This window comes from Eleutherodactylus coqui, chromosome 4, assembly GCF_035609145.1.
Source record: "Eleutherodactylus coqui strain aEleCoq1 chromosome 4, aEleCoq1.hap1, whole genome shotgun sequence".
NCBI lineage: Eukaryota > Metazoa > Chordata > Amphibia > Anura > Eleutherodactylidae > Eleutherodactylus > Eleutherodactylus coqui.
The window spans coordinates 260,761,068-260,786,433 of NC_089840.1; the positions used below are offsets into that span (position 1 = coordinate 260,761,068).

General features: G+C 43.6%; 1 protein-coding gene across 1 annotated transcript in view; it reads right to left on the bottom strand.

Annotated features, from left to right (window-relative positions):
• Positions 1-231: 231 nt before the first annotated feature.
• PPP2R2D (protein phosphatase 2 regulatory subunit Bdelta) overlaps positions 232-25,366 on the bottom strand; it is a 40,395-nt gene continuing 15,260 nt past the window's right edge. The window contains exons 3-10 of the mRNA XM_066601192.1: positions 17,797-17,894; positions 14,183-14,348; positions 13,451-13,563; positions 10,795-10,972; positions 9,795-9,959; positions 5,560-5,729; positions 5,377-5,468; positions 232-2,719 (exon numbers count right to left, since the gene is read on the bottom strand). Of these exons, the coding sequence (XP_066457289.1) occupies positions 2,440-2,719; positions 5,377-5,468; positions 5,560-5,729; positions 9,795-9,959; positions 10,795-10,972; positions 13,451-13,563; positions 14,183-14,348; positions 17,797-17,894 (1,262 nt within the window). The 3' untranslated portion in view covers positions 232-2,439. The remainder of the gene's footprint in view (positions 2,720-5,376; positions 5,469-5,559; positions 5,730-9,794; positions 9,960-10,794; positions 10,973-13,450; positions 13,564-14,182; positions 14,349-17,796; positions 17,895-25,366) is intronic.

Genomic DNA, 25,366 nt, shown 5'->3' on the forward strand with positions numbered 1-25,366 from the left:
TTCCGATAAGAAAAGGTGTGCCAACAATACAACTGCTCCAGGGAAGTGCATAAAAATAAAAGCTACAAAACAAAAAAAAAAAAACCCTTAAGCATCAGTTCTTTTTGTAAATTTAATTAATTTGAGATTAAAATTAAATACACAATTGAATCCTTTTTAAAGGCACGCTGCCGCCGCCGTCAGCTGCTAAAACTAGTTAAAAAAAAAAAAAGTTACTGTAGACAAACCAAATTCAGGTAAACATTTAAAATTTATTAAACTTTTTTGGTCAAAATAACTGAACAAATATATACAATCCTGTTGTATAGGCCTATTCGCGTTCTTTAAATGTATGTGGCCAGATTTTCATGGCCGGCCAAACAAAAAAAAGAAAAAAAAAGAAATTTCCACAACTTCGCATTTGGAAATCGTGCTGCAAATCGGTATACAAGATTTTAGTCCGGCCAATTCTCTTTAAAGTTCTTTATTTAAAAACTCCACATTTCATGTCTTTGCTTGGCGGCAGTCTGCTGACATTAATTAGGAATGAGGTACTTATTTTGTTCTTGCATATTACCATCATTGAACATTGATCCTTCTAATAGAACCCCCCCCCCCCCCAAACTGCAGGTCAATGTAGCTTGTTACCATGGGGGCACAAAACCATTGAACTTGGTGTCAGTCCGTTTTTCCTACTACTAAAAAGTGCATTAATGACTTTGCTTTAGGAAACAGACTTGAATATTGGAAAGGGTTGTCTGGGTGACGAACTTTTTTTTTCTTCTTTTAATTATAGGTGCCAGTGAGCTATACACACAACCATTGGTACTCAGCCATCCTCTCCCCCAGCGACCCGATGCTGAAAGCTCCACGGTCCTCCCAGTTTGCTGTGGAACGTCTACCACCTAATCACAGCAGCGGTTCTGTGCCGTTCTCCTGCAAACGATGCCAGAAGGATAGCCCCCAACTGTTGCAGCGGTCAGGTGGTAGTCATTCAAAAGACTAGGACGACAACGGTGCTGCAGCGCCGGACCGCCAAGGCAGAGGACTGGTAAGTACCACCGGTTTTGTCATCTTCACACATTTACAGCTATGATTAAAAAGAAAAAAAAAAATAATTTAAATCGTCCGGCAACCGGACAACCGCCCTAAGCATTACCCTACTAGCAAAACCCATTTGTTCATTGTGGCTATTTTACGTTTGAAAGAAAACAGGAAGAGGAGAGAAAAAAAAAAAAAAAAAAAAGTTTGGCATTTGCAAATTAAGAAGAAACATTGAGTTGAAGTGTGATGACAGAAAAGACCTGAAAAAAATATATATAAAAAAACTAGAAAAATATACAAAATCATAAAATAATGCACATTAGGTATGATTAGTCAGTTATGATCTACATCTTAGAACCGTTCTGCATAATACTGTGCAAAATCCCCATACTGGTTTTTTTTTTTTTTAGTTTTCATTCATCAGGGCCGTTAACCCTTGCGATGTCTAGGAGGTTGGAAAAAAAAAAAAAAAAAAAAAAAGAATTTAAAGTTTTCAAAAATGTTGGAAAGCTGATCGGAAAATAGCATCCAAAATGTTTCATTCGTGGCATGTTCGTCCCATAAAGGAATCCAGACTGAATTTTCTTCTATACTTGATCAACTGGGCATTTGGATTGCAACAGATCATGCACAAAAAACCCCCCAAAAGAAACAATGTTTAAATGTAGGTGTCTGGAGGGGACCGAGGAGCATGCAAATTAAACTGAAGTGACTGGATATGCAAGATCAAATTTAAAAACACTTTAGACTTTATTTTATTATTAAGTGGTTCCCACAAGGAGTGGATATTGATACAGGAAGTAAATATACACGGGAGCAAAAAGAATAAAAAAAACAAAACATGAAAAACCAAAAACCGTTTAGAGTAAAGCCCAGCTGTAGGTGCCAAAAATGTAAAAGTACCCAATGCCGAAGAAGGAATGTTACAAGCATCAATGCAATGCATGTTTACAGGAGATCAAAAAAAAAAAAAAAAAAAGACTAAAAAAAATAAAGTGTAGAAGAAAAAAAAAAGATTTTCCTGCGGTAACTGTTTTGGTCTATGAAATGGAGAAAGGCTAAGAATGACACCATGTTGGGCACCAGCCACAACCATATCAGCCAATATCATGTTTGCACTTTGGGAAATGGACGTCGGGCCCTCTCTTCCATCCCACTGATGACAGAGCTGCCGTGAAATGAAATCCAGGTCAGCCTCCTAGTTTTTTTTTACTTTTTTAGTTTTATTTTCTACAGAGGGAAGCGCATCCATTCTCTTTCCCAGAAGGACATGTGAGGTCTGATCTCTTACAGATAAACAACTAGGTTTAACTATGCAAGAACAAGACTTTGTCCTCAAATAAATTGGAGGAGGAAAAAAAAAACAAAAAAAAGGGGACCAAAAAACAAAAATAAACCAAAAAGATAATGCCATCTTTAATTAACTTTGTCCTGAAATATATACAAATTATTGGTGGCAGCAACAGCGATAATATTCTCTTTTGGGTGCCATGCAGTGTGTAGAATCTTTTTGTTGAAGTCTAGGCTGTCCACGTTGATCTCGTCCTTCTTCCTCTTCCCGCCGGTACAGACTTTCCTTGGCTTTAAAATGGCACGAGGTTTGCTACTCTCCCTAGATGCTTCTAAGGTGATATCCCGGCGCGTGTTTCGGTCAAACATTCTGAAGAAGTTGTTGTAAGAGCCGGTCATAATCGCGCTGGTGGAAGAGGAAAAAAATGAATTATTGCAAGCAAAAACTTATTCTCTGCATATTTAAGATTAACCCTTTGCAATCCAATTTTGGATTCAGGACTTCCTAAGGGGCTTTCTCTTTCTGCCATTTTACAATGACGCCATCTGCTGGCTAGAGCCAATACTGCAGTATGGGACATGCTGGAGAGGCCCCTGACAACAGAGCGGACAGTTATATACAGTAAGAATACCCTGCTGGACACCTTTTGACATCGGAGCTGTACAGCCTTCAATCAGGATGTCTTCAGACGTCAGACAGTGGATTGGAAAGTGTTAATCCCGTTAATTACCGATTAGGGTATGGCATAAATGTAAGCAGTTTTTACAACTAGATGGATTTACACCTCCCTTTGGAGGAATCCCAAACTGCCATAAGGTTGGGAGGGTTTTCACTGTGGGAGAAGAGAGGGGTAATGTTTCTGGATCAGGTACATTCTGGGGTCACTTTCAAGGTTTCAACAGTTGAGAGCTTTGACATTCCCCATAGTACCATACGAACTTTGTGGTACAAAAGTAGTAAGACATAAAACCCATAGAAATGTGGCATTTATCATAATGACTTGTAGAACAAAGCTAACATTATATTTTACCACATGGTGAATAAATCTCAGCACACACTGGGGAAATTGCCATCTCCCCTCCCCCATTGCCTCCCAGCAAAAATAAATCAATAGAAGTTATTTAATACATTATATGTACCCGAAAATAGTTTTTATAAAAAAAACTAGAACTCGTTCCGCAAGATGTAGGGTGTCATATAGCTACACTGACAAATAAAAATAAAGTTATGACTCCAGGAACAGAAAAATGTAAAGGGTTTACTGTTTAAGGCTAAAATTTATTTTGTCACTAAGGGGCTTAAAAATGCCCTTAAGGCACCAAATATATTAATAGTCCAATTCAAAATCTACTCCAGCGGGGTTTAGCCACAAGTCATGTAAATATATACCCCTTAGGGTAGGTTTACGGATGCACTGCAGGGATTTACAACCGGAAAGCCTGCAGCGTATTACAACAGCTGATGAGGATTCTCGCAGTAATATTCACCAGCATCATCAGTGCACAAGTGGCCAAGAACTCCAGCAATGCCCCAAGATTCAACCGAGTACCCAGACTTCAGATGAGGAGTAAAAAACAAATCAGCTTTAATCCATGCCTAATAGAATTACAGGCAGGGGCAGCAGATCATATTGAAAACGCAGGTTTAGAGTTCATGTTAAATGTACATAAGAGGTTTTGTCGCAAACCCGGCACAAATAACAGAAAAAAAAAAAAAAGCCTGCATCCTGGACTTGCATCTGGTAAAATGTCAGCTAGCTGAGCAGAAACCAAACGGACCCCATTATAGTCATTGGGGTCTGTTCTGTTCCGTCACAAGGACTGATTTGTTCACCCAGGGGATTCCCCTTTCTTACTGTCATAACTGAGCAGGACAAGAAGATCCCTAATGCAGATGGGAGAGCAGACAAACCCACAGCGATACATTCCTGGTTTTTAAACCAAAGAGGGTGTTTGTCACTGTAAACTATCAATGACCAACAATAAGTTTATTTTTGTCTGTAATGCTGAAAATATATATATCTATATATCTATAGATATATATATATATATATATCTGAACATGATTTTTTTAAACAAAAAAAAATGCCGGAATAGGAGCAGCAGCGTCCGCACGCACCTTGTCACTTTCGTTTCCTTCTGCACTGTGGATGGTCCGCATGGCGAGCCGTCGGACATGTGCAGTACAGACTTCTCTTTTTAAGCTCCTACTTTTCCCACGTCATTGCCTAGCTGATGACGTGGAATCCGCAACCTTTCTGCAAGGTCATTGTGGAAGGTCCGCGGATCAGCTTCCATTGACTTCATTGGAAGCCGTCCGCACGGAATCTTTGCAAAAATGAAACATGCTGCGATTTTTCCGTCGCTTGCATTTACCGCAATAGGTTTTCGCGAGTGTGCAGGAAGAATCGATTTCCAGTAGCATGCTATGGGTGGCATTTGCTGCAGATCTGCGGTGCGGACGCCGACCACAGATTCTGCAGCAAATACCTGTCTGTGAGCTGGAGCCCTTATTTATTTTCAAGACATATGTTTGACAGACGGCTAAAAAAAAATTATTCCCCCCCCACCCCCCTACCCAATGTGAAACCTGCAAGGGAAAAATAAAAATAAATACAAAAAGAAAGTTACGGCACACTCCAATTATTTGCATTTAAATGTAAACATGATGGCTTCACACTGTATGGGTAAATGCACACGGGCGCAAATCTGTGCACGCTACCATAGGATTGCATTAGGTAATGCAATCCTATGCAGACAGCCGTGTTTGGACTGCGTGAAAACTCGCACGGTAAACAAATCGTGGCAGGTCCTATTTCTGTGTAAGCCTTGCAGAGGCCACAAAGAAATGTCATGCCAGCTGGCACATCGCAGTGCAGAGAGAGAAGACGCCGGATGGGTGAGTATAAGGTGAATGTCGGGGCACGGGCCGCACCCCGCTCGACAATTCTCGCAGCGGGAACCAACTCGGCCGTCTGCATGAGGCCTATGATTGAGCACATCCAGGTCCATAATACAGATGCTGTACACAAGGCCTAAGCCCGGAGCAAATGCCCAACTAACCTGTCAGATCCATTCCAGCAGCATTCAAATTTGTCAAAGATGCAATCATTTTCATACAGGGAACAAAGCTTACTTCGAAGATACTCATGAACCTGAATTTCAGGAAAAAAAAAAAAAGACAAAAATGTTTATGTGTATAAATGAAGCAAGAAACAGGCAAGCGATATCTGAATGAGTACAAACCTGATATGTTTCTACGGGTCTACTCTCCATGTTGAGGTCCCACACTTTGACAGACAAATAATCTCGTGTCATCATGTAGCGACCGCTATGACTGAACTTGACATCTGATATCGAAGAGATGATTTCAGAGAAAAATGATCTGCTGCTCGGATCTTCAGGCTCCTCAAAGACTGAACGGAAATAAAACAAACAAAAAATTACTCAAAAAACCCTGGGTAACATTTAAAGGGCTTTCACAGGGATATATTGACGATTTGTCATCAAGATAGGTCATAAATAGTTGATCGGTTGGGGTCCACCGCCCCACTTGGGATGCGGGTCAAACAGCTGATCCTGCGCTTGCTGTCACTGGCTAAACAGGGTACAGAGCAGATTGCGCGCCCGCTCTTGATGCCACATCAAACGGGTATGGGGCGGAAGCAGCTCCTCCAACCAGTGTAGTGGCAGGCTCTTGTAACTGCAGGTGAAGCTCCTGTTGATTGTAAAGGGTTTTTCCAGGGAGAATACTATTAACGACATATCCTCAGGAGAGGTCATCAATAATTGATCAGCTTGAGTCTGTCACTCAGGAGGACCCCGACAGATCAGCTGAGCAGGCGCATGCCGTCAGAGCCGCAAATACACATGATAGGTCATCAATAGTATTCTCCCTGGAAAACCCCTTTAACCCCTTAGTGACAGCCCTACCGTAAAACTATGTCCTGCTGTTGCAGGACGTGTATGGAGGGAGGTAGCGGCGCTATCTCCCTCCATACAGCGCGGGCATCAGCTGTTTATTACAGCCGACACCCGCGGGCAATAGCTGCGCTCGGCCGTTCGCAGCTATTAACCCTTTAAATGCCGCTGTCAATTCTGACAGCGGCATTTAAATCCCCCGAACAGCGTTCGGGGGTCCCGCACGGCCCCCCCCCCCCCCCCCCCGCTGTGAGATCGGGGGAGCCGTGCAGGTGTCATGGCAGCCGGGGGCCTAATGAATGGCCCCAGGGCTGCCTTAGCAGACTGCCTATCAAGCCATCCACACAGGGTGGCTTGAAAGACTGCCTATAAAAAAAGCAGTACGATGTAATGCTATAGCATTACGTCATACTGCAGGAGCGATCAAAGCATCGCATGTTAAAGTCCCCCAGGGGGACTTCAAAGTAATGTAAAAAAATAATCAAAAGTTTTTTTAATTGTAAAAAAAAAAAATAATAAATAAAACTTTAAATCACCCCCCTTTTGCCATATCCATTATTAAAAAATCAAAATCATAAAATAAAAATATGTATTTGGCATCGCCGCGTCCGTAAAAGTCCGATCTATCAAAGTAGTGCATTATTTTTCCCACACGGTGAACGTCGTCTGAAAAAAAATAAAAAATAAAGAACGCCAGAAATACACTTTTTTAGTTACCCTGTCTCCCAGAAAAAAACACAATAGAAAAAGCGATCAAGAAGTCGTATGTACTCCAAATTGATACTATCGGAAACTTCAGGACATCCCGCAAAAAATGAGCCCTTGCTCAACTACGTCGACGAAAAAATAAAAAGGTATTGCGCGCACAAAATGACCGCAGAAAATAATTGAAAAAAATTAAATATCTTAAAAAAAAAAAATAAAAGTACTACAGCAAAAAAAATACTATACAAGTTTGGTATCGTAGTAATCGTACTGACCCATAGAATAAAAATATCAGGTCGTTTTTGTTGCAATTTGTGTGCTGTAGAAACAGGACGCACCGAAAGATGGTGGAATGTCGTTTTTTTTCCATTTCTCTCCGCTGAGAATTTTTAAAAAGTTTTTCAGTACATTATATGGTACAATAAATAGTGCCATTGAAAAATACAACTCGTCCCGCAAAAAACAAGCCCACATACAGCGACGTCGATGGATAAATAAAGGAGCTACGATTTTTTAAAAGGGAGTAGGAAAAAACAAAAATGGAAAAAAGCAAAAAAGCTCCGTCACTAAGGGGTTAATGAGAGCGGTGTCTGCAAGTACAAGCACCAGACACTCCACGGGGGTGGAGTAGCATCTTGCGCTCCATACCCATGTGATACGGCGGCGAGAGCGTGCACCCAATCAGCCGTGATCTTGAACGCCGGACCATAGCCAAGCAACTATTGATGGCCTATCCTGACGGTAGGTCATCAACGGTACTTCGCTAGGAAACCCCTGTAAGCATCACAGTATAATCCCTATCAATCAGTACACTCAGGAAGCATAGGCACTTGTGAATCAATTTCACCTTCTTGATGCAAGTGACAACAGAGCGATGGAGGGGCGACAGCAAGACACACCAAAACAAAAAACAGTTCCGCTTGCCACTTTATCCTTCGCTAGTTTTGCATTTTTTTTTGCTAGCGTCCTTGTCACTTCTACATGCTTTGGCTGCAGGTAGCTCTTCACGATACCACATGTAGTCCTGCTCCTTCTAGCTGGCACATCCATATGTGCATTCACAAGAGGGTTTACCATGTCTCCCAGCAGTCTCAAGAGCATGGAGTAAACACCAGGACTGGTGAGCAAAACAAGGCCAGCAAAAGGCATCGAGCCATCAGGATGGGAGAAAAGGCAGAACTGCCAGAACCCTATAAAATGACCTCCAGCGGGCTAAGGGTCTGCGTGTTTCTAACCAAACTGTCTCAGACTCCATAGATGTGTCATGCGGAGCAGACACCCTGAAGTCAATGGAAGCTGTCCGACCTGCGGCGCATCCACAATGAACACTGCGGATTGGTCATGGGTACCCGCATCATTGCAGGAAAAAGTAAAAAAAAAAAAAAAAAATTCTGTACTGCGCATGTCCGTCAGCGGCTCGCTACAACCATCCGCAATACAGGAATTGTAAGGTACGCGCAGATGCCGGCCAGGCACAGAGCTGGATTCTGATGCGGGATCCTGCATGCGGAATCCAACCAGTCTGTGTGAGACTGTTAAAGGGATTTGGTCACCAGTTCAAGAAGTTTTGACTCTTGAGCCAACAAGTCCCCTTTTGTGTACAGGGAGAGAGCCGCCAGTCTGCAGGCAGGGAAAAGCCACCTTCGTGACTTGGAGCTCAGAGTCAAACTTCCTGAACTTGGTGACAGAATCTTTTAGTGAATTCTCCAAGAGCTCATTGACAAATGCGTCACACAACCGGTCGGCAGTCGTGACACCGCAGACAAGTTTTTTGTAATCCTATTTAGTAAATTTGTTAAAGGGACCCAACCAACTCCGAACACCACCGTAAACTAAGTTATGGCGCCGTTTGATGAGGATCCGGGGGATGTATGTTTATTGATTTTATACTCTCGGTCTTCACTGGTGAAGGCTATGCATGGGTCTGAAAATCTCACTCTTTAGACCACTGTGTACTTTCTTTCCCATAGACTTGAGGAGTGTATAGATTAAAAATAAATAAATACAACATTCCCCGACTCCATGTCGCCTCCCCAGACAGCCCCATAACTTAAGGTCCATTCACACGCTACGGTGATCGCTCAAAATTTGTCAGAAACTGTCAGTTTTGAGCGATCATTTTGCATTAGGTACTAATAGGCTAATCGGCCCTTTAGTAGCTAACTGGCTTCATTTGCATGTATTTAGAGAACAGACCACCCGCTGTTCTCTAAATACATCCCTTTTATTCTGCCATGGGCTGACAGCTGCATACAGCCTGCGCTGCCGGCAGAAACCACAGCATGCCGTCCCTCTCCTCAGGGACGACGGATTTTATGGCGAGTTGAACTCAACGATGAACGAAGAGTGCACGGTAAATCATTGCGTGTAAATGAGCCTTTAGTTGCTGTTAGGTTGTGACAGGATTTCTTTAAACTGTATTAATCGTATTGTCCAGTCACTTAGCTTTATGGCCCTTTTACACTGGCCAACAATCATTTAAATGACCGCACGAGCGCCGATGTCACCGCTCAGGTAAGTCGGCGCTCGTGCAGAGTTTAGACTGAAAGACGATGCTGGCTTCTCGCTCAGCGTTTCACCTTCTATGTGAAGCTCTGAGCGGGAGAAAACGTTTACATGCAACAAGAAGCCAGCAATAGTTTTTTTGCTTACCTCTAAGTCAGTGATAAACTGCGAAGGAACAGTGAGCGATTTTTTTTTGTAATTACGCTGAACGATTATCGCTCAAATTCGTTTTACATGTATCCATTATCGCTTAGAATTGGCTCGATGGGCCATTAGGATAAGTGTTATCGTGCCATCAAGACACCTTATTAGCCATGGAGAACAAACGTCTAATTCTATTGAGAACTTACATTTTGAATGTCTATCGCAGAGTGCAGAATCTCGCATATCACAAAGTCTAATTGTTCCTTTGCTACTGCTGTAGACGAACACATTACATTGGTGGGGATGGAACTCAGCAGCTGTGATGACTTCCGTCAATTCTTCCATGTTAGCAGGCTTAATATCTACAATGTCTGATAACGAAGTTAAGGTGTTTTACTCCCAGAATCACAAAGGCAGGAACTTCTGTTCACACTATATTAATATATATATATATATATATATATATATATATATATATATCTCCATCTCCATCCAACTCAGATCATGGCCCTATAATGCACTGCTCACTCCCATAGGAGTAAACGGACTGCTGCACACATCAGCCAGCTGTCAATTCATTTTGCACTTGGGTATGGCGGACCACCGTTTTGGGCATTGGAGGTGGGTCCCACATCTATCTAATACTTACAGCACATCCTGTGGATATGCCATACATTTAACATACAGAAAAAGGCAGGGTCGTGTAAAATGTTATATGCCACAGAACTTGGCAGTGGCATATAGTTACCTTTATGGCATCATGCAAACCATGCCATATGGGAAAATGTGCCCATAAAAGACGGGGCTAAAACAAGGAACAGCACGTTTACGTGTGCAGCGTTAATGGATGAGAATACAATATGCAAAGTTTTTCTCGTGGTCACCATGTGAAAAATCAGCCACCTGAACAGCCTCACAGGCAGCGATGGGATGACATGCTGAACGTGCGATACACAAACCGCACGTGATGGAGAAAATACAGCCACGTGAATGGGACTTTAATGTCCAGGGGGACCATGACTGAGGGGTGTAAATTACAGCTTTGCACACCACAGAAGTGATCCTACGGTGTCGTTTAGCTCACACTAGCATGTTGGATTCATTACCATATGTTGGATAACAAATTTCATTTGCAAGAGGTGCAGAAAAAGAAAAAAAACAAAAAAAACCCCACACATTTAAATGGTTTTCACCAGAAAAGGATACTAAAACTTCTATCTGTAATTTCTAAATGCCATAAATTAATTCTCAGGTCATCTGCAGAGAGGTATGTTTCATGATCGCTATTAACTGAAATAGAGTTTATGTGATATGTATGTGCATTTGCAAATATCCTCCGTGGACTTGCTTCAACCATTAGGTCCATGGGCTTCAATATTGGCACCTGGAATGAGAGAGAGAGCATCAAATGGCATCGAGGAAGACATCCAATTGTCAAACACACACCTATAAAGCCTCGAGTTCGCAGCCAGTGGCACAGAAGGTGGTTAGATAGTGAAGTATCTTGAAAAATTGGGCTCCCATCTACAAAGAGCCCCCCAGCAAAGAGAACAGAGTGTTGTTCAGTTACCGTGGAAAGGCTTAATAGGAAAAGTTGAAAATCTTTATAGTTTAGTTTCCATAGGGAACTTGAATTGTTGATGGTCTGACTGCATGTACAATATGCGGTTACTTCAGCATCACAGTATTTGTGCATGTAGAGGGGGTTTTCCGCAGTATAGGTCATCCATTGTTGATCTTCTGGCATCCATTGCTCAGGTCCCCACAGGGATACGGAGTGGAAGCGGCTGCTACATCTCCTGTGTAGTGCCCGGCACTTGAAACTGCAAGCTTCCACTCCGTATCGATGCTGACCGCAGGCACCCGATCGTCTGGGATCCCGAGCAGTCGACCTCGGACAAATCAACTACCGGTATATTTGATGACCTGTCCTGAGGAAACCTTTATAGTATTTCCCTGGAAAGCTCCTTTAACCCCTTGAGTGGCAGGTTTCCTACCACCCTGTCGTGCCCACCAGGGCAGGTTTTTTAAAATGGTCTAATCATTGAATTTCAACTAATTTTGTAGTTGCGTCTCAAGAGCCATAACTTTTTCATTTTTCCATTGAATTGGCCATATGAGGGCTTGTTTTTTGCGGGACAAGTTGTGATTTTTTAAACAGGGGGGAGGAAAAAAAAGAAATGGGGAAAAAAGAAAAAAGGGGCCATGTCATTAAGGGGTTAAATAATGTATTAACTTCCTTCTCTGGGTCATTACGACGCACACGGATACCACATGTGTGATTGTATTTTTGATTTTTTAGAAAGTACAGGGAGACAAGTGTTTTTTTTATTTTTTTAATAATTTTTTTACTTTTTTTTTTTAAATTTTTTTTAAATTTTTTTTTTTTTGTCCCTTTAGGGGACTTCCACAGGGACCCATCAGGACCCCTGATCACATTCCAGGGGTCCAATGGTGACAGCCCTTTACATGCTGCAGTGACAGCCCTTTACATGCTGCAGTCACATAGACTGCAGCATGTAAAGGGTTAACACAGCAGAGATCGGAGGCTTTCTCTGATCTCTGCTGTAAGAGCTAGTACCTAGCTGTCCTCTGACAGCTAACAACCAGCTCTCCCTGCCACAGAGACCATCGGCTTGCCTCTGACAAGCCGATGGTCTCTATGGCAACCTGTAAACAAAGCAGGACATTGCCGACATGCCGGCAATATCTCCTGCTGGTTTTTCAAAGCCCTTGCACTGCTCTGTGTGGGTCTGTGCAGGCAGAGCACACTGTCACAGCTTGTGGCATTGTGCTCTGCAGCTCCCATAGTGATACATAGCCCGGAAATCTTCCGGGCTATGTTGCTATGAGCAGTGGAGCTCGTCCCCGGAAATTTTCCGGGCGTGCCACTCAAGGGGTTAAATGCACAACATACTGCGATACTGCATATTGCACCTGCAAATCAAACGATTGCCGATTCAAGACTCCTGCGGGGTCTAAACAAAAACTTCACATACAGAAACGACCAATAAAGGTTTTAAACTGGTAAACTAATTTTTTCTTTTTTTTACAAGTTTAACCCCTAAATACTATAGGTCCTGCAACACTGGAGTGTGTATGATCGCACGGTGATCTCTCTTCATACAATGCGGGTGCTGGCTGTTTCTTACAGCCGACACCAGTTTGCAACAGCTCTGATAAGCCCGACAGCGGCATTTAAATGCTGCAGCCGAGGTTCCAGGGTCCCAAACGTTCATCATGACTCAAACACAGGCCTCAGAAATTAAAGAATGCTTTGTGAGTTTTGGGTTCTCACACTTATTGGGACCTTATTTTCCAGGCACCATCTCAGGTCTGCAGAGGCCTTGAAGTGCCAAGACAGACTTGCATTTTGTGTTTGGTATCATATTGGTGTACAGATAACTGATCATTTCTTCTTTTTTTTGGATGAACAGAAATTCTGGCGCTGGCTTGCAAGCAATATACGAAAACCCCCCCAACACAAGCAGAAACAGCAGTTCACTGTGTGGGGCAGATAATGGGACCATTTTTCAGTGGGGGTTGCTTTCTTTTCCCCCCATAATAAAGCTGCATTGTAGAACTTACAATATTTACTATTCCCATGAAGATGTGATTGTTCACCATCATAGAAAGAGAAAACTAGAAATATTCCTACAGTTTCCACGTTTTGGGCCATTTTTTCCCCCTCTCTGCAAATACACGACTCTGAAAGTGGCTGCAGTAGACCGTCATTTCGGTCACTATAGAAGGATCATTACAGGGGCCCGGCCCCTGTGGACAGGCCATGACCTTTTAGGCTCACTCACACAAACTACTACATTTTTTAGAATGATCAGTAACTAAACATACAATTGCTTACCCGAAGAGAAGTGATTCTAAAAGGATCGCGTAATCTGCCATCTTCATCCTTGAGGTTGTAACCTTCTGCTCTTTTATCACGTTCACTAATTTTCCATAATTTTATAGTCTTGTCTAGAAAGAAATCATGTTTTGATAATATGAAGCTCCTACATGGAGATCTCATGTCTGAAGCAGTACAGATTCACACACAACCAAGAAGTGTATCCATTGCTGACTAAATACAACATTTATGTGTCTGCCTGTGTGAAGTCATTAATAAAGTCGATGCAAACATCTAAAATGTGGAGCCCCCATAACGGCGATCTAACATGTCGCTATGAATTGTGATTAGTCTCATTTGTGTTGCACTATACAAAAAGCGATGTTAAAATGGATTGCAGCCATATAGCCTGCGGTGGGATCCCCACCAATTCAGATCGTTCCAACATGAATGGAGTATGCAAATGCACTATTCATTTCAATGACAGCGCCAGAAATTGCTGCATACGAACACTTGTCAATTTCTGGCACTCATTGTAATGAATGGCGCGGTGTCGCGCATGCACGTCCTCCAATACATTAATGCAGGAACTCCTATTCTCAGGATCAGAAAGTTACCCCCCATCCTACAGGTAGGGGGTAACTTTATAGCATGATACAACCCCTGTAAATGTTGAAAATTCAGGCTGCGGCACTGCAATGTCCCTGTGGTCAGTCTACAGGACTCACGTTATAAGAAATGAGCACTTACCATTGGTAGAAAGAAGAAAATGCGCCGCGTTCTGCTGTGGCAACCACCTAATTTTGTTAATTTTCTCTTCAATTTCTAGACTTTTTAAGTAGTCAAATTCAGGTTCATGGCTCTGAAAGGTGCTGTAAACATTGTATTCACCCCTAGAATGAGGACGGCTTTTACTCTGTAGTGGGAAAAATATGCAGATATAAACACACACCAAGATGAGAAGTCGATGCAGAGCTTATGACAAAGTACTCACACGCCTGACTTGCTTTGTGATTTACTATGCAACGCAATCACAGAGGGATTGTAAAGAGGACGACCCATCGCATGAAATAATTCTCCCCATGAAGGTCCAATGATGCCTCCTGACCGCAAGATCCCTCGGCAGTGTGCATAACAGCGCTATTTACTGAATTGGTATTGTGATTACTGATCCGTAACGGCTGTATTTGTCACTGAACCACGGACAGCATGAATATGAGACCAGTGTGACCATTGCAGGGGTGCCTCCGTTATTCTGAAACACTGCAGCGTTTCAGGACAAACTTTAAAAATTGACCTAGACTGGGGCCAAGTGTCATGGGGCAGAGCCCCGCAGACTTCTCCTTGCTTGGATCACCAAGATTGAAAGGTTTCTCTTTGTACACAAGCAGGGAGACCAGTCAGTAAGCGATTCAGGCAGTGAGGATAGCAGGGCTCAGTCCCATGTCTCCAGGTCACGTTCCTGCGGACTTTTAGAAGTGTCTTTTGTACTACTTAGCGGGTTAATCATAATGCTCACCTTTGAGTTAGACTACCAGGTTTCCCTGTTTGCCCCCCAAAAGCACAGTGTCTTATTTTCGGGAATGGGGGGGGGGGGCTTATACTCACCTGGTCTGTGGTGTCTCAATGCTTCGCGATGGTCTCCGGTGGCACTGCGGCAAGCTGCAGAGTCCGCCGCACTGACATCTCCGCTTCTTTCTGGTGACGGGGCTTTGAATACCCCGCTTCCAGCAAAGTGAGCGCTGTGATTAGATCGAGCACCAGCCAATCAGTGATGTCATTGAATGGCTGCAATTGGCTCATCGAGCATCGGCTGTGATTGGCTGGCACTCAATCCAATCACAGCGCTCGCTTTGCTGGAGGCGGGGTATTCAAGGCCCCGTCACCAGAAAGAAGCCGAGATGTCAGTGCAGAGGACACTGCAGCGCCGCTGGAGACCCTCGTGAAGCATCGGGACGCCGCGGACCAGGTGAGTATTGATTGTTTTTTTAATGCAGGTTAGCTATGGCTTTTTTTCGGGGGAGGTTTTGTATTATGTGATTATTCCTATTTCTACGTGCTTTATTTTCCATTTGCTTTATCTTTCAGTTTTTATAATCTTCAAATTTAATTGTTCATTACTGTTAAGAAAAAAAGTCATACTACAAAGTGTGCTGATCACACGTGTGCATGACTGTCGTATTCGGTTTTAAATCGTAAAAAAAATCCAATCAAATTATCGAAACAAAATAGAATGTCTATTCGAAAACCACCGCATCATTTTACAACCCGTACACCCCTGCAGGCCGCGCCTGTAGCACATTCATGCTATCTGTGGCTCGGACAGCACAAACCTGGAGACTGCTTGATAACTGCTGTATGAGCTCTGGAAATAGCCTGGTTTTGGACAGAGCTGCAAGACCTCACAATCTGAGGCTCGGGGCTGCCATGGACGGCTCAGACTCCTGTGCAGAGTTGGATTATTTTTTTTTTTTTAAATGCAGTTTAAAAGAAAAAAAATTCCAAGTGGGCTGGTCATAGTCTTTAATCACCAGAGATTTCGCAGTTTACTTTTTTCGTTCCCACTTACTGAGAGCCAAAAAAAAAAATTACATTTTTCCCTTTTCTAGGATGAATTGTACTTTATTAGTACCATATTATGTATGGGAAACATTTTTTAGAGTGGGGAAATTAAATTTTAAAAAAAGTGCAAGTGCGTTTAGTTTTTATAGCGTTTAAAATGCAGTAAAAAAGTGACAAATGACCTCTGTTCTCTGGGTCAGTAGGATTACAGGGATAAAGGGGAGATGTATTTTTTATCAGTAGCATTTTGGGAAACCTACATCTTTCAGCATTTTTTATTCACATTTTCTGGGAGTCGGGATACAAAAGGAAATTCTGTCATCCCGCCATTTATTTATTTTTTTAATGGCTTTCACTATGCAGAATAAATATTGATACTTTAACAGTACAGACTTATACTTACACAATGATGCCAATATGTGCTTTTTTTTTCCTTTTTAATAGTTTTGATTTTTTTAATGGGAAAAATTGGCTTTTTTAAAACTTTTAGTATTTAAACTTTTAACTTAAAAAAAATTATTATATCTTATTACACTTTTATTTAGTCACAATAAAGACAGCATTTCTCATAGAGTGATTAGTGCACCAGGGTTTTGGAGCACTTACTACTTTTTCCGCCTCCTGATAGAAAATCTATAGAAGTTAGGAACACCATCTTTTTAAAGAACACTGACCCCTGAAGTGGTCACAGCCATTTTTCGAACATTTGATGGGTGCTAGGAAATAGGGTCGACATACCCAATACGGTGTTTTCGCAAACCTTATTTCCATGAATATATGTTCGTCTGGCTCACACACATCAAGCTAGTCCTGTGACAAGGTTCTAGATATTTTTGTATGTCTGTGTCTTTTTCAGGATTTACCGAAAAATCCTTTTACGTTTTTTATTTGAAATAAAAGTTACGTTTTAAGAGGGATAAGCTAAACCCTTCCTGTGACAAATAAGATTGACATCTAGGTGTTTATCCTGCTACTGTGAACCCCCTTTATTTAGTCCCTACGGGGTACTCAAACTTCCAATCATTTCATAACTTGCACAATATACTGCAGTACTTGAGTATTTAATCTGAATGAGCCGTTACCTTATTTTACAGAATGGTAAACATAATCCACATACTTGAGTACTGCAATATATAGTAATTTTTAATGTCGTCCAACAAGCCCTGCCACAAGCAGGGTTTGATAGGTATCTATGTGCTACCTTCAGTAGGCTCCAGGCTGCCACGTGGGCCCACCAGCACCCTCCTATCGCATTGCATGGGCCGCTGATGAAATGTGGGAAGGGGGTCTCAGTCGCCTACTAACTGTTTAGATATACGGTCAGGACGGAAGACACTTCAAATGTTCGTATGTGAAATGAATGCAGCGAAAGTCAAATGAGGAGCTGTTGGAGAGCGGTTCATACTCCACTTCAGATACATTGTGACAATAAAAAAAAATAATAAAAAAGACTGCAAATGCGGACAGTTCTTTTAACAAGTCAGATACTCAAAGGGAATCAATCTCTGAAAACTGAACAAGTGTGCGCCATTTGGGAAACATAACTGGGTATCTATTCCCCACTCGTCACTGGGGTGAACAGATTACATCACAACTACCAACATGACTGCGTGATGAGGTTACTGGGAAGTAACAGGGTATTATTCAGTAAATTGGGTATTTACTTGTATCCATCTTTACTATCCAGGTGGCCATCCCATCAGTGACATGGAAGCACAATGGCAGAGCTGTAAGCTCAATGCCAGGAGAGTTGTCACTTTCAATACACAGAAGGATATTTTTAGTAAGCAGAAAGGACCAACCTCTTGTTCCCTTTGAAATATAACGACTCTTCCGCCTTTGTCTCCTGTTGCTAACAAGTCTCCCGAAAAGTTGAATTCGACAGTGGAAATAATATCAGCTGTAAGAGGAGAAACAAGGCGTTAGGAGAACATAATTACATAGCGGCTGTATCTGTTTAAGGCCCTGCGCACATCGGCTTTCGACGGATCGCGACTAACTAGAAGCGGCCCCGCCAATGCCTGCCACCGATTGGAGGAGGCAGGAGCAATAGAAACGGGAGGCCGAATGATGGCATCTAAAAACTCATAACCAAATCAGTAACAACGTAAGCCTGTGCGGATTAGGTTTATAATCTGGTACAATAAGGTTCTAGTTCATCCAGATTAAAAGGGGTGTACCCGTTATTTAACCCCTTAAAGGGGTTCCGACATGAATAATTTATGCTTTAGCAGCCATTGTTCCCTGATCTGCCTAATGGACACAGGGAACCCATGGTTTAATGGCTGCTAAAACATAAAAACATGATACTTACCTTGTCTCCTGCTCTTCCTCCACGAGCAGCGCTGCTCCGGGATCGCGCACATGCGCAGTGGAGAGGTGCCCTCTGACAGGAGTCAGGACGGGCCGCGTCTCCACTGCGCACACGCAGAATCTCGGAGTTCAGCCAGGACGGATGGGCCGCCCACAGCACGCACTGCTTGTGACGTGCTTGCTGTGGGCGGCCGGTCCGTTCACCTCGGAAGTGGCTGACGGACGGAGCAGAGCAGGAAGCGGTCATTTTGACCGCTCCTGCTCTGCTTCTACAAGCCACAGAAAAAGATGCCGGCTGGAGGGGACATGCCTGGCGATCGGTCCTAGCCAGGCAAGGTGAGTAAATTTTTTTTTAATGTCAGAACCCCTTTAAGCTGCTCTCACACAGCCCATTTTTTAACGTTGCGCTAAACGCTGTAAAACTCCTCCAGTGTCTTATGTCACCAAGAGGGGAAGTGGAGAGGTCATCGGCTTACTTTGTCTGCGGCGCTACTGCGCTAAAAGTGCAGTAACAATCCAGGAAAGTGCTCACACTGAATGCAGCACAAAGCAGCTCTGCCCTAGTAATAACGCTGTATTTTTACTATTGCCTGTGTGAGGGTGGCTTCACACGAGCATGTTCTGGGACGTACATAGGTGCGCATCTATGTTAGCTTAAAAACACGCGTGTATGAAGGTCTGTGCATTGCCTTCAATGGAGCCGCGGCTGCTGCCGGTGGCTCCATTGAAGCTAATGGTCTGCTGGCACCCCTGAATTGTTTTTCAAGGAAGGGCTTTACATATAAGCCCTTCACTGAAAAACAAGAATTTTAGTGTAAAAGGCGGCAAAAAAAAAAAAAAAAGGACTTACCTGTTCGCAGCTGCAGTGTCCCCACAGGGATGAAGGACAGATGTTTTCTTCAACCCCGCGAGGAAAAAAGAATTCCCTGCTGCACCTGCCACATCTGTGACAGATACAGCAAAGGAATTCTTCATCTCTGCGGGGAATAAAAAATTCCCAACCACAGCTGTCACAGATGACAGCTGCGGTAGGGAATCCTGTTGCTGGCATCCTGTAATTGTTTTTCAGGGAAGGGCTTTATATATAAGCCCTTCCCTAAAAAACAAGAAAAAAAAAAAAAAAAGTGATAAGAAATACTCAACTTTTTTCAGCTGCCGGGGCTCAGCCTCCTCCAACCGGCCCTTCTCCTGCACTGCTCTGAGTATTCAGCAGGTGGGGATTTAAAATCCCCACCTGCTGAATGGGCTGCCTCTGATTGGATGGAACAATGTGACCAATCAAAGGCAGCTCTCAGCTATTGAATGACAGCAGAGTGCTGCCTCTGATTGGTCCCTGCGCTCCCTGAATACTCCCCAGAGCAGCGTAAGATAAGATACGGCTGGAAGCTCTTCCCTGAAAAACTCAGGGGTGCCGTCAGACCATTGAAGACAATGTGTGAATTCCCTATGGTGCACGCATGTCCCATCTTTACAGGCACGCACCTGCAAAGCACAGACATGTGAACACACCATAGGGAATGCATTGCTTATAATAGAAGCGTGTTTTTGCGCGCGCGTATGTACGCACAAAAAGACGCTCGTGTGAAGCCACCCTGAGAGTGGACTTAAGGAGGCAGCTTTGGGGTTGTGTTTTTTCCTTTGTATTTATTTTTCAGTTCTTTTCCCCCCCACTTTCAAAAAATAAGGACTTATTTTTCCATCAACGCAGCAATCCGAGGGCTTCTTTTTGTGGGCCGAGCTAAATTTTTCAATGATACCATTTAATGTAACATATTCTACTGAACAACGTTTTATCCTGTACGTATATACATGATTTTCTGCCGCCATAACTAGCTTTCCATCGATGGTCTGAGGGCTCATTTGTGCAGGACATCCCGTAGCTTCTACTGGTACCATGGTGGAGCGCATATGGCTTTTTGATTGCTTTTTTGTTACATTTTTTTTTTTTTTTTTTTTTACACAGAGTGACCAAAAAATTGCAGCATGCTCTATTTTTAGGCGGATTTCACTAAAGTCAATGGAAGCCATCCAACCCAAGGGCCTTCCACAATGACATAGCAGGAAGGTTGCGGTCTTTGCTTAGTGACGGCATGGGAAAAGCAGGGATACAAAAAAAACCAAAAACAACAAAAACCCTCTATAGCGCACATGTCCGACGGTGAGCCGTCCAGACCATCTGCAGTACAGAAAAGACAGGTACGCGTGGATGCCGGCTGGGCACAGAGACAAATATCGCTGTGCAGCCAGCCCAAAACACTTTAAATATAGAAAGTAAATTGAAAACAACGTAAAAATAATAAAACCATGTTTTTTCTTTTATTAAAGTGTGAAGAAAAAAAAAAAAAAAAAAGACGAACCAAAAACCATTTTTGTTTTACTTTTTTTAGTCCCCTACAGGGACTTGAGCTTCTGGTCGTTCATATAGTATAATGCAATGGTATTGTATTGCCTTATACTGTATTCCGATATGTCGCACGCCTTAATAGGCATTTATTCATGGCAGCCCAGGGAGTCTTCAGAAGGCCCTGGGCTGCCATGACAATTGTAGGGCACCTCACAGTCACAAGGGGGCCGTTCAAAACACCTTGCCCCCCAAACACAGATTGGGGCCTTTTGAGAGTTAGAAGTTGATCGTGGCTGTTGCAGGGGTGTCAGCACCTGCTGTATATGGCAAGGATGAAATCCTGATCCCTCGCCACAAACTCTGCACATGTATATTCTTTAGGGTTAAGGGAGTTCTACCACTAAGCATTTATCCACAGTCTGTTCCAAACAGCAGGGAGGTTGTATCTGAATGCCCGTCCCTCTTTTTTGCCAGATCCATCAGGCATTTAGAGACACTTTGTGCGTATCTCTCTATCTGTCAGAGACTGGGAGTTGGTGTCACAGGGTCTGCAGAGCTTCCAGCATGTGAAGGTAGCCCCTTCAGCCCATTTACACGGAGCAATGATCGCTAAGAAAAAAAAAAAAAAAAAAAAATTCGCTAAAAAGCCCTCTAGCTATTAATTGCATTCAGCTAAAGGCTTAATTTGCATGCTGATAAGATATTAAGCAGCCCAGTAGCTACTTAATAGTTTATGCAACATGATCGCACAAAGCTGTCAAACTGTCGTTTGAGCGATCATCGCTCCGTGTAAGGCCCCCTGAATCACACCGTCTGAAGCCTTTCATAGGGTTCATATGGAAAGTGCTGACCCCATGTCCATGAGCGATTCCCTGCTCGCGGCTGGCAATACGCAGCATGCTGCGAATTGCCCCGGTTAGCCTATTTGTCAGATAGGCTGACAGCGGAGACCCGTCTGCTAGCTCCAGTGGCAGAGATCCGCCACGGGATACCGCAACGCCCATGGACAGGGGGCCTAAATGGGCCTTAACACAGTGGACTGCAGAGAAGCTGGAAGGGAGACCCCTAGTGGCAGCCAATTCAAACGTGATTTACTATGGTAATGCAAGTTAATTACAGAAATGAGACTAACACAAGCTAGATTAGTAGAAGTGGTCTGAAAAGTTAGTGCCCCCTTAAATCAGAGGAAGGAAAGTGAAATTCCCTTAAAAGACACGTTTCGCCCCAAATAGGCAATTCCTTTTCCCCACGTCACTGACGTAGTCAAATGAGAAGCTATTTTGGGTCTGACTACGAAGAGACCGCAGGAGCAGGGGCCTTTGGAATAGGGTTAGGGTATCCTACCAGCAGAGAGACCATAGGTCTCTGCAAACGTCATGCAAGGCCTTGCTAGGTTACAGGTGGGACAATCTACAACTACTAGCTAGTCAGTCCGCGGTCCTGCAGCCTAGTCCTTCCTCTGTAGTCCTGGGCTGCTCCGACTAGCAAGTCTACAATCAGCAGAACAATTAAGTATTTGTGTGCTATAATGACGCAGAGAAGACACACCTCAAGTAATGTCTGATAATAACACAGCAGAAAGTGCTGACCGAGCCAAATACTACTGAGGCGCGTACTTAATTACAGAAGGGCCACACAATTACATACTAGGGTTCCAACCAACGTGGGATTAACTCACAATTGTGAAAGTGGCGGAAGTGGAGGATCTCAAGAGTGATGTGCTAATAGTTCTTTAAAGGGTTACTAAACTTTTTACAAACGTCTGCCATGCTGAAGTGATATCAGAAGTTTTGAACTGTGGGGGACCACCGGGTGCCGAGACCCCCACTGATTGTTAAACAGGCAGACGCATTCAACATTGCATGCAGCGTCCGGAGCCCGCTCTGAGCGGCGGCTGGGAAAACCGATGGGCAGAGAGCTCAGATAAGCGCTTCTGCCTGTTCCTATTCATAGGGGGTCATAGCACCCGGGATCCCCACCGAGCAAAACTTCTGACATGTCACCAGGAGATTGCTAAAAGGAGAGTAAACTTTAACTATTATGTACCTGACCAAATCTGAGGACTTCAGGTAGGTCAGCTTCACGGGATCGGATTTCAATTGCGTAATCTGTGATGGTCACCTGCGTAGACGATACGCAGTAGTCCACCTATGGCCGCCTGCAGACAGCCCGGTCGGATCCCGCTGTGAGAATTCTTGCAGCAGGATGTGGACCTGTGCCCCTGCAGCTCACCTGTTCCCGGCATCTTCAGTCTCTGCTACGCGCCGGCTGATGGCCAGCCAGCACATGTGCAAAGAGGGGCTGGCCAGTCAGTACTGACGCTTCTGTGTGGGCCTCTCCGAGACCCGCACAGAAATAGAACATGCCGCAATTTGTTTTCCGCGTGTTTTCACGCGGACAAATCGTGGCTGTGTGCATAGGATTGCGTTTTGCAATGCAATCCTATGCAGGCGGGCATGGACGGAAATTCTGCGGGGAAATCCCGTTGCAGAATTTCCGCCCGTGTGCAGGGGGCCTACTGAAAACATCTTGCATGTCCGCTCAGATGAGTGAATAGTAATTCTAATTTCCGCAAGAGGATTTACAAATCGCTGCATGTTCCACGTTATGTGGAATCCGTGCAGAGGGACTTCATTGAAGTCAACGGAAGCCGCCCGACCCGCAGCCTATCCGCAATTAACATTGCAAAGTTAATAGCAACTATGCTGCTTCAGCAATTTAGGAGTGAGGCCACATGTCCACGGGCAGGTCAGATTCCGTGTGCTGAATCCAGTCTGTAACCGCGGCGGAAGACCCTGCATACCTGCAGGCGGTGGGGTCCGCGCAGACCCCTCGTCTTCCAGGTTATCTGTACTGCGGATGGTCCGCACGGTTCACCGTCAGACATGCGCAGTACACATTTTTAAATTTTTTTGAATCTCCAGCTTTTTCTGCGGAACCCGCAATGTTATTTGCGGACGGGCGAGTCGGACAGTTTCCATTGACTTCAATTGGAGCAGTCTGTGTGGGAACCGCACTGAAACGGAGCATGCTGCGATATGGTCTCCGAACCAAAAAGTCCGCAAATGAAATCCGTATACTTTAACCCCTTGAGTGGCGGGTTTCCTACCCCCCCCCCCCCCCCCTAATTCTGGCAGGTTTTAAAGTTTTATTTTTCACTGCATTCTCTGAGCAGTATAAATAATGTATTTAAGTAATTCTACAGGCCGGTATGATTATGCCAATACCAAATTGTAATAGTTATTTTCTTTTTTGCAACTTTTTCATAGTAAAAAAAAAAAAAAAAAAAAAAAAAGGGGAAAACGTTTAAAAATCGCCCTCCTTTTGCCATCTGTAAAATAAGAAAAAAAAAATCTAAATCATAAAAGAAAAATACATATTTGGTATCGCGGTGCCCGTGCTGATCTATCAAAGTATCGCATTATTTACCCCACATGGTGAACGTAGTCTGAAAAAATAAAAAATAAAGAACGCCAGAAATGCACTTTCAGTCACCCTGTCTCCCAGAAAAAACGCAATAAAAAGAGATCAAAGCCATAAGTTTTCCAAATTAGTACTAACTTAAACTGCAGGACATCCCGCAATAAATGAGCCCTCGCTCAACTACGTCGACAGAAATATAAAAAAGTTATTGCACGCAGAACATGCAGCAGAAAACAATTTTAAAAAAATTAAATGTCTGGTATGGTAGTAATCGTACCGACCCAGAGAATAAAGTTATCAGGTCATTCTTGTTGCAGTTTGTGCGCCGTAGAAACAAAACACACTAAAAATGGCAGAATGTCATTTTTTTTGCATTTTATTCCACTGAGAATTTTGTAAAAGTTTTTCAGTACATTATATGGTACAGTAAATAGCACCATTGAAAAATACAACTCGTCCTGCAAAAAACAAGCCCTCCTACAGCAATGTCGATGGATAAATAAAGGAGTTATGATTTTTTTAAACAAGGGGAGGAAAAAACGAAAAGGGGGGGGGGGGCTGTCATTAAGGGGTTAAATAATGTACTAACTTCCATCTCGCCGCAGGGATACCACAACGTTTAATTTTGGTTTTAATTTTTTAACGAAGAAAAGTGATTTTTATGTAACTTAAAAATTTTTGTCCCTTCACAGAGACCCCCTGATCACATCCTGGGGGTCTGATGGTAACAGCCCTTTAAAATGCTGCAGATGCAGACCGCGGAATGTAAAGTGTTAACACCGGAGATCAGAGGTTTTCGCCATTCTCTGCTGTGTAAGAGCTGGTGCCCGGCTATCCTCTGACAGAGGGAGCCCCCTCCCTCTGTCAGCCCTTTATATGCTGCGATCACATTGACCGCGGCATGTAAAGGGATACCACAGCAGAGATCGGAGGTTTTCTCCATTCTCTGCTATGTAAGAGCTGGTGCCTGGCTATCCTCTGACAGCCGATCACCAGCTCTCCCTGCCATAGAGACCATCAGCCGGCTTCTGACAAGCTGATGGTCTCCATGGCAACCTGTAAACAAAGCAGTGCAGGGGTTTGAAAATAGAAGCGGGAGGTTGCGGCAGATCGGTAATATCTTCCTGCTTCTTTTTTCACAGACCTGCACTGCTCTGGGTGGGAATGTGCAGGCAGAGCACAATGCCACAGCTTATGGCAATGTGCTCTGCAGGTCCCATAGTGAAACATAGCCCAGAAATCATTATGGCCAGTGGAGCTCATCCCGGAAAATTTCCGGGAGTGCCACTCAA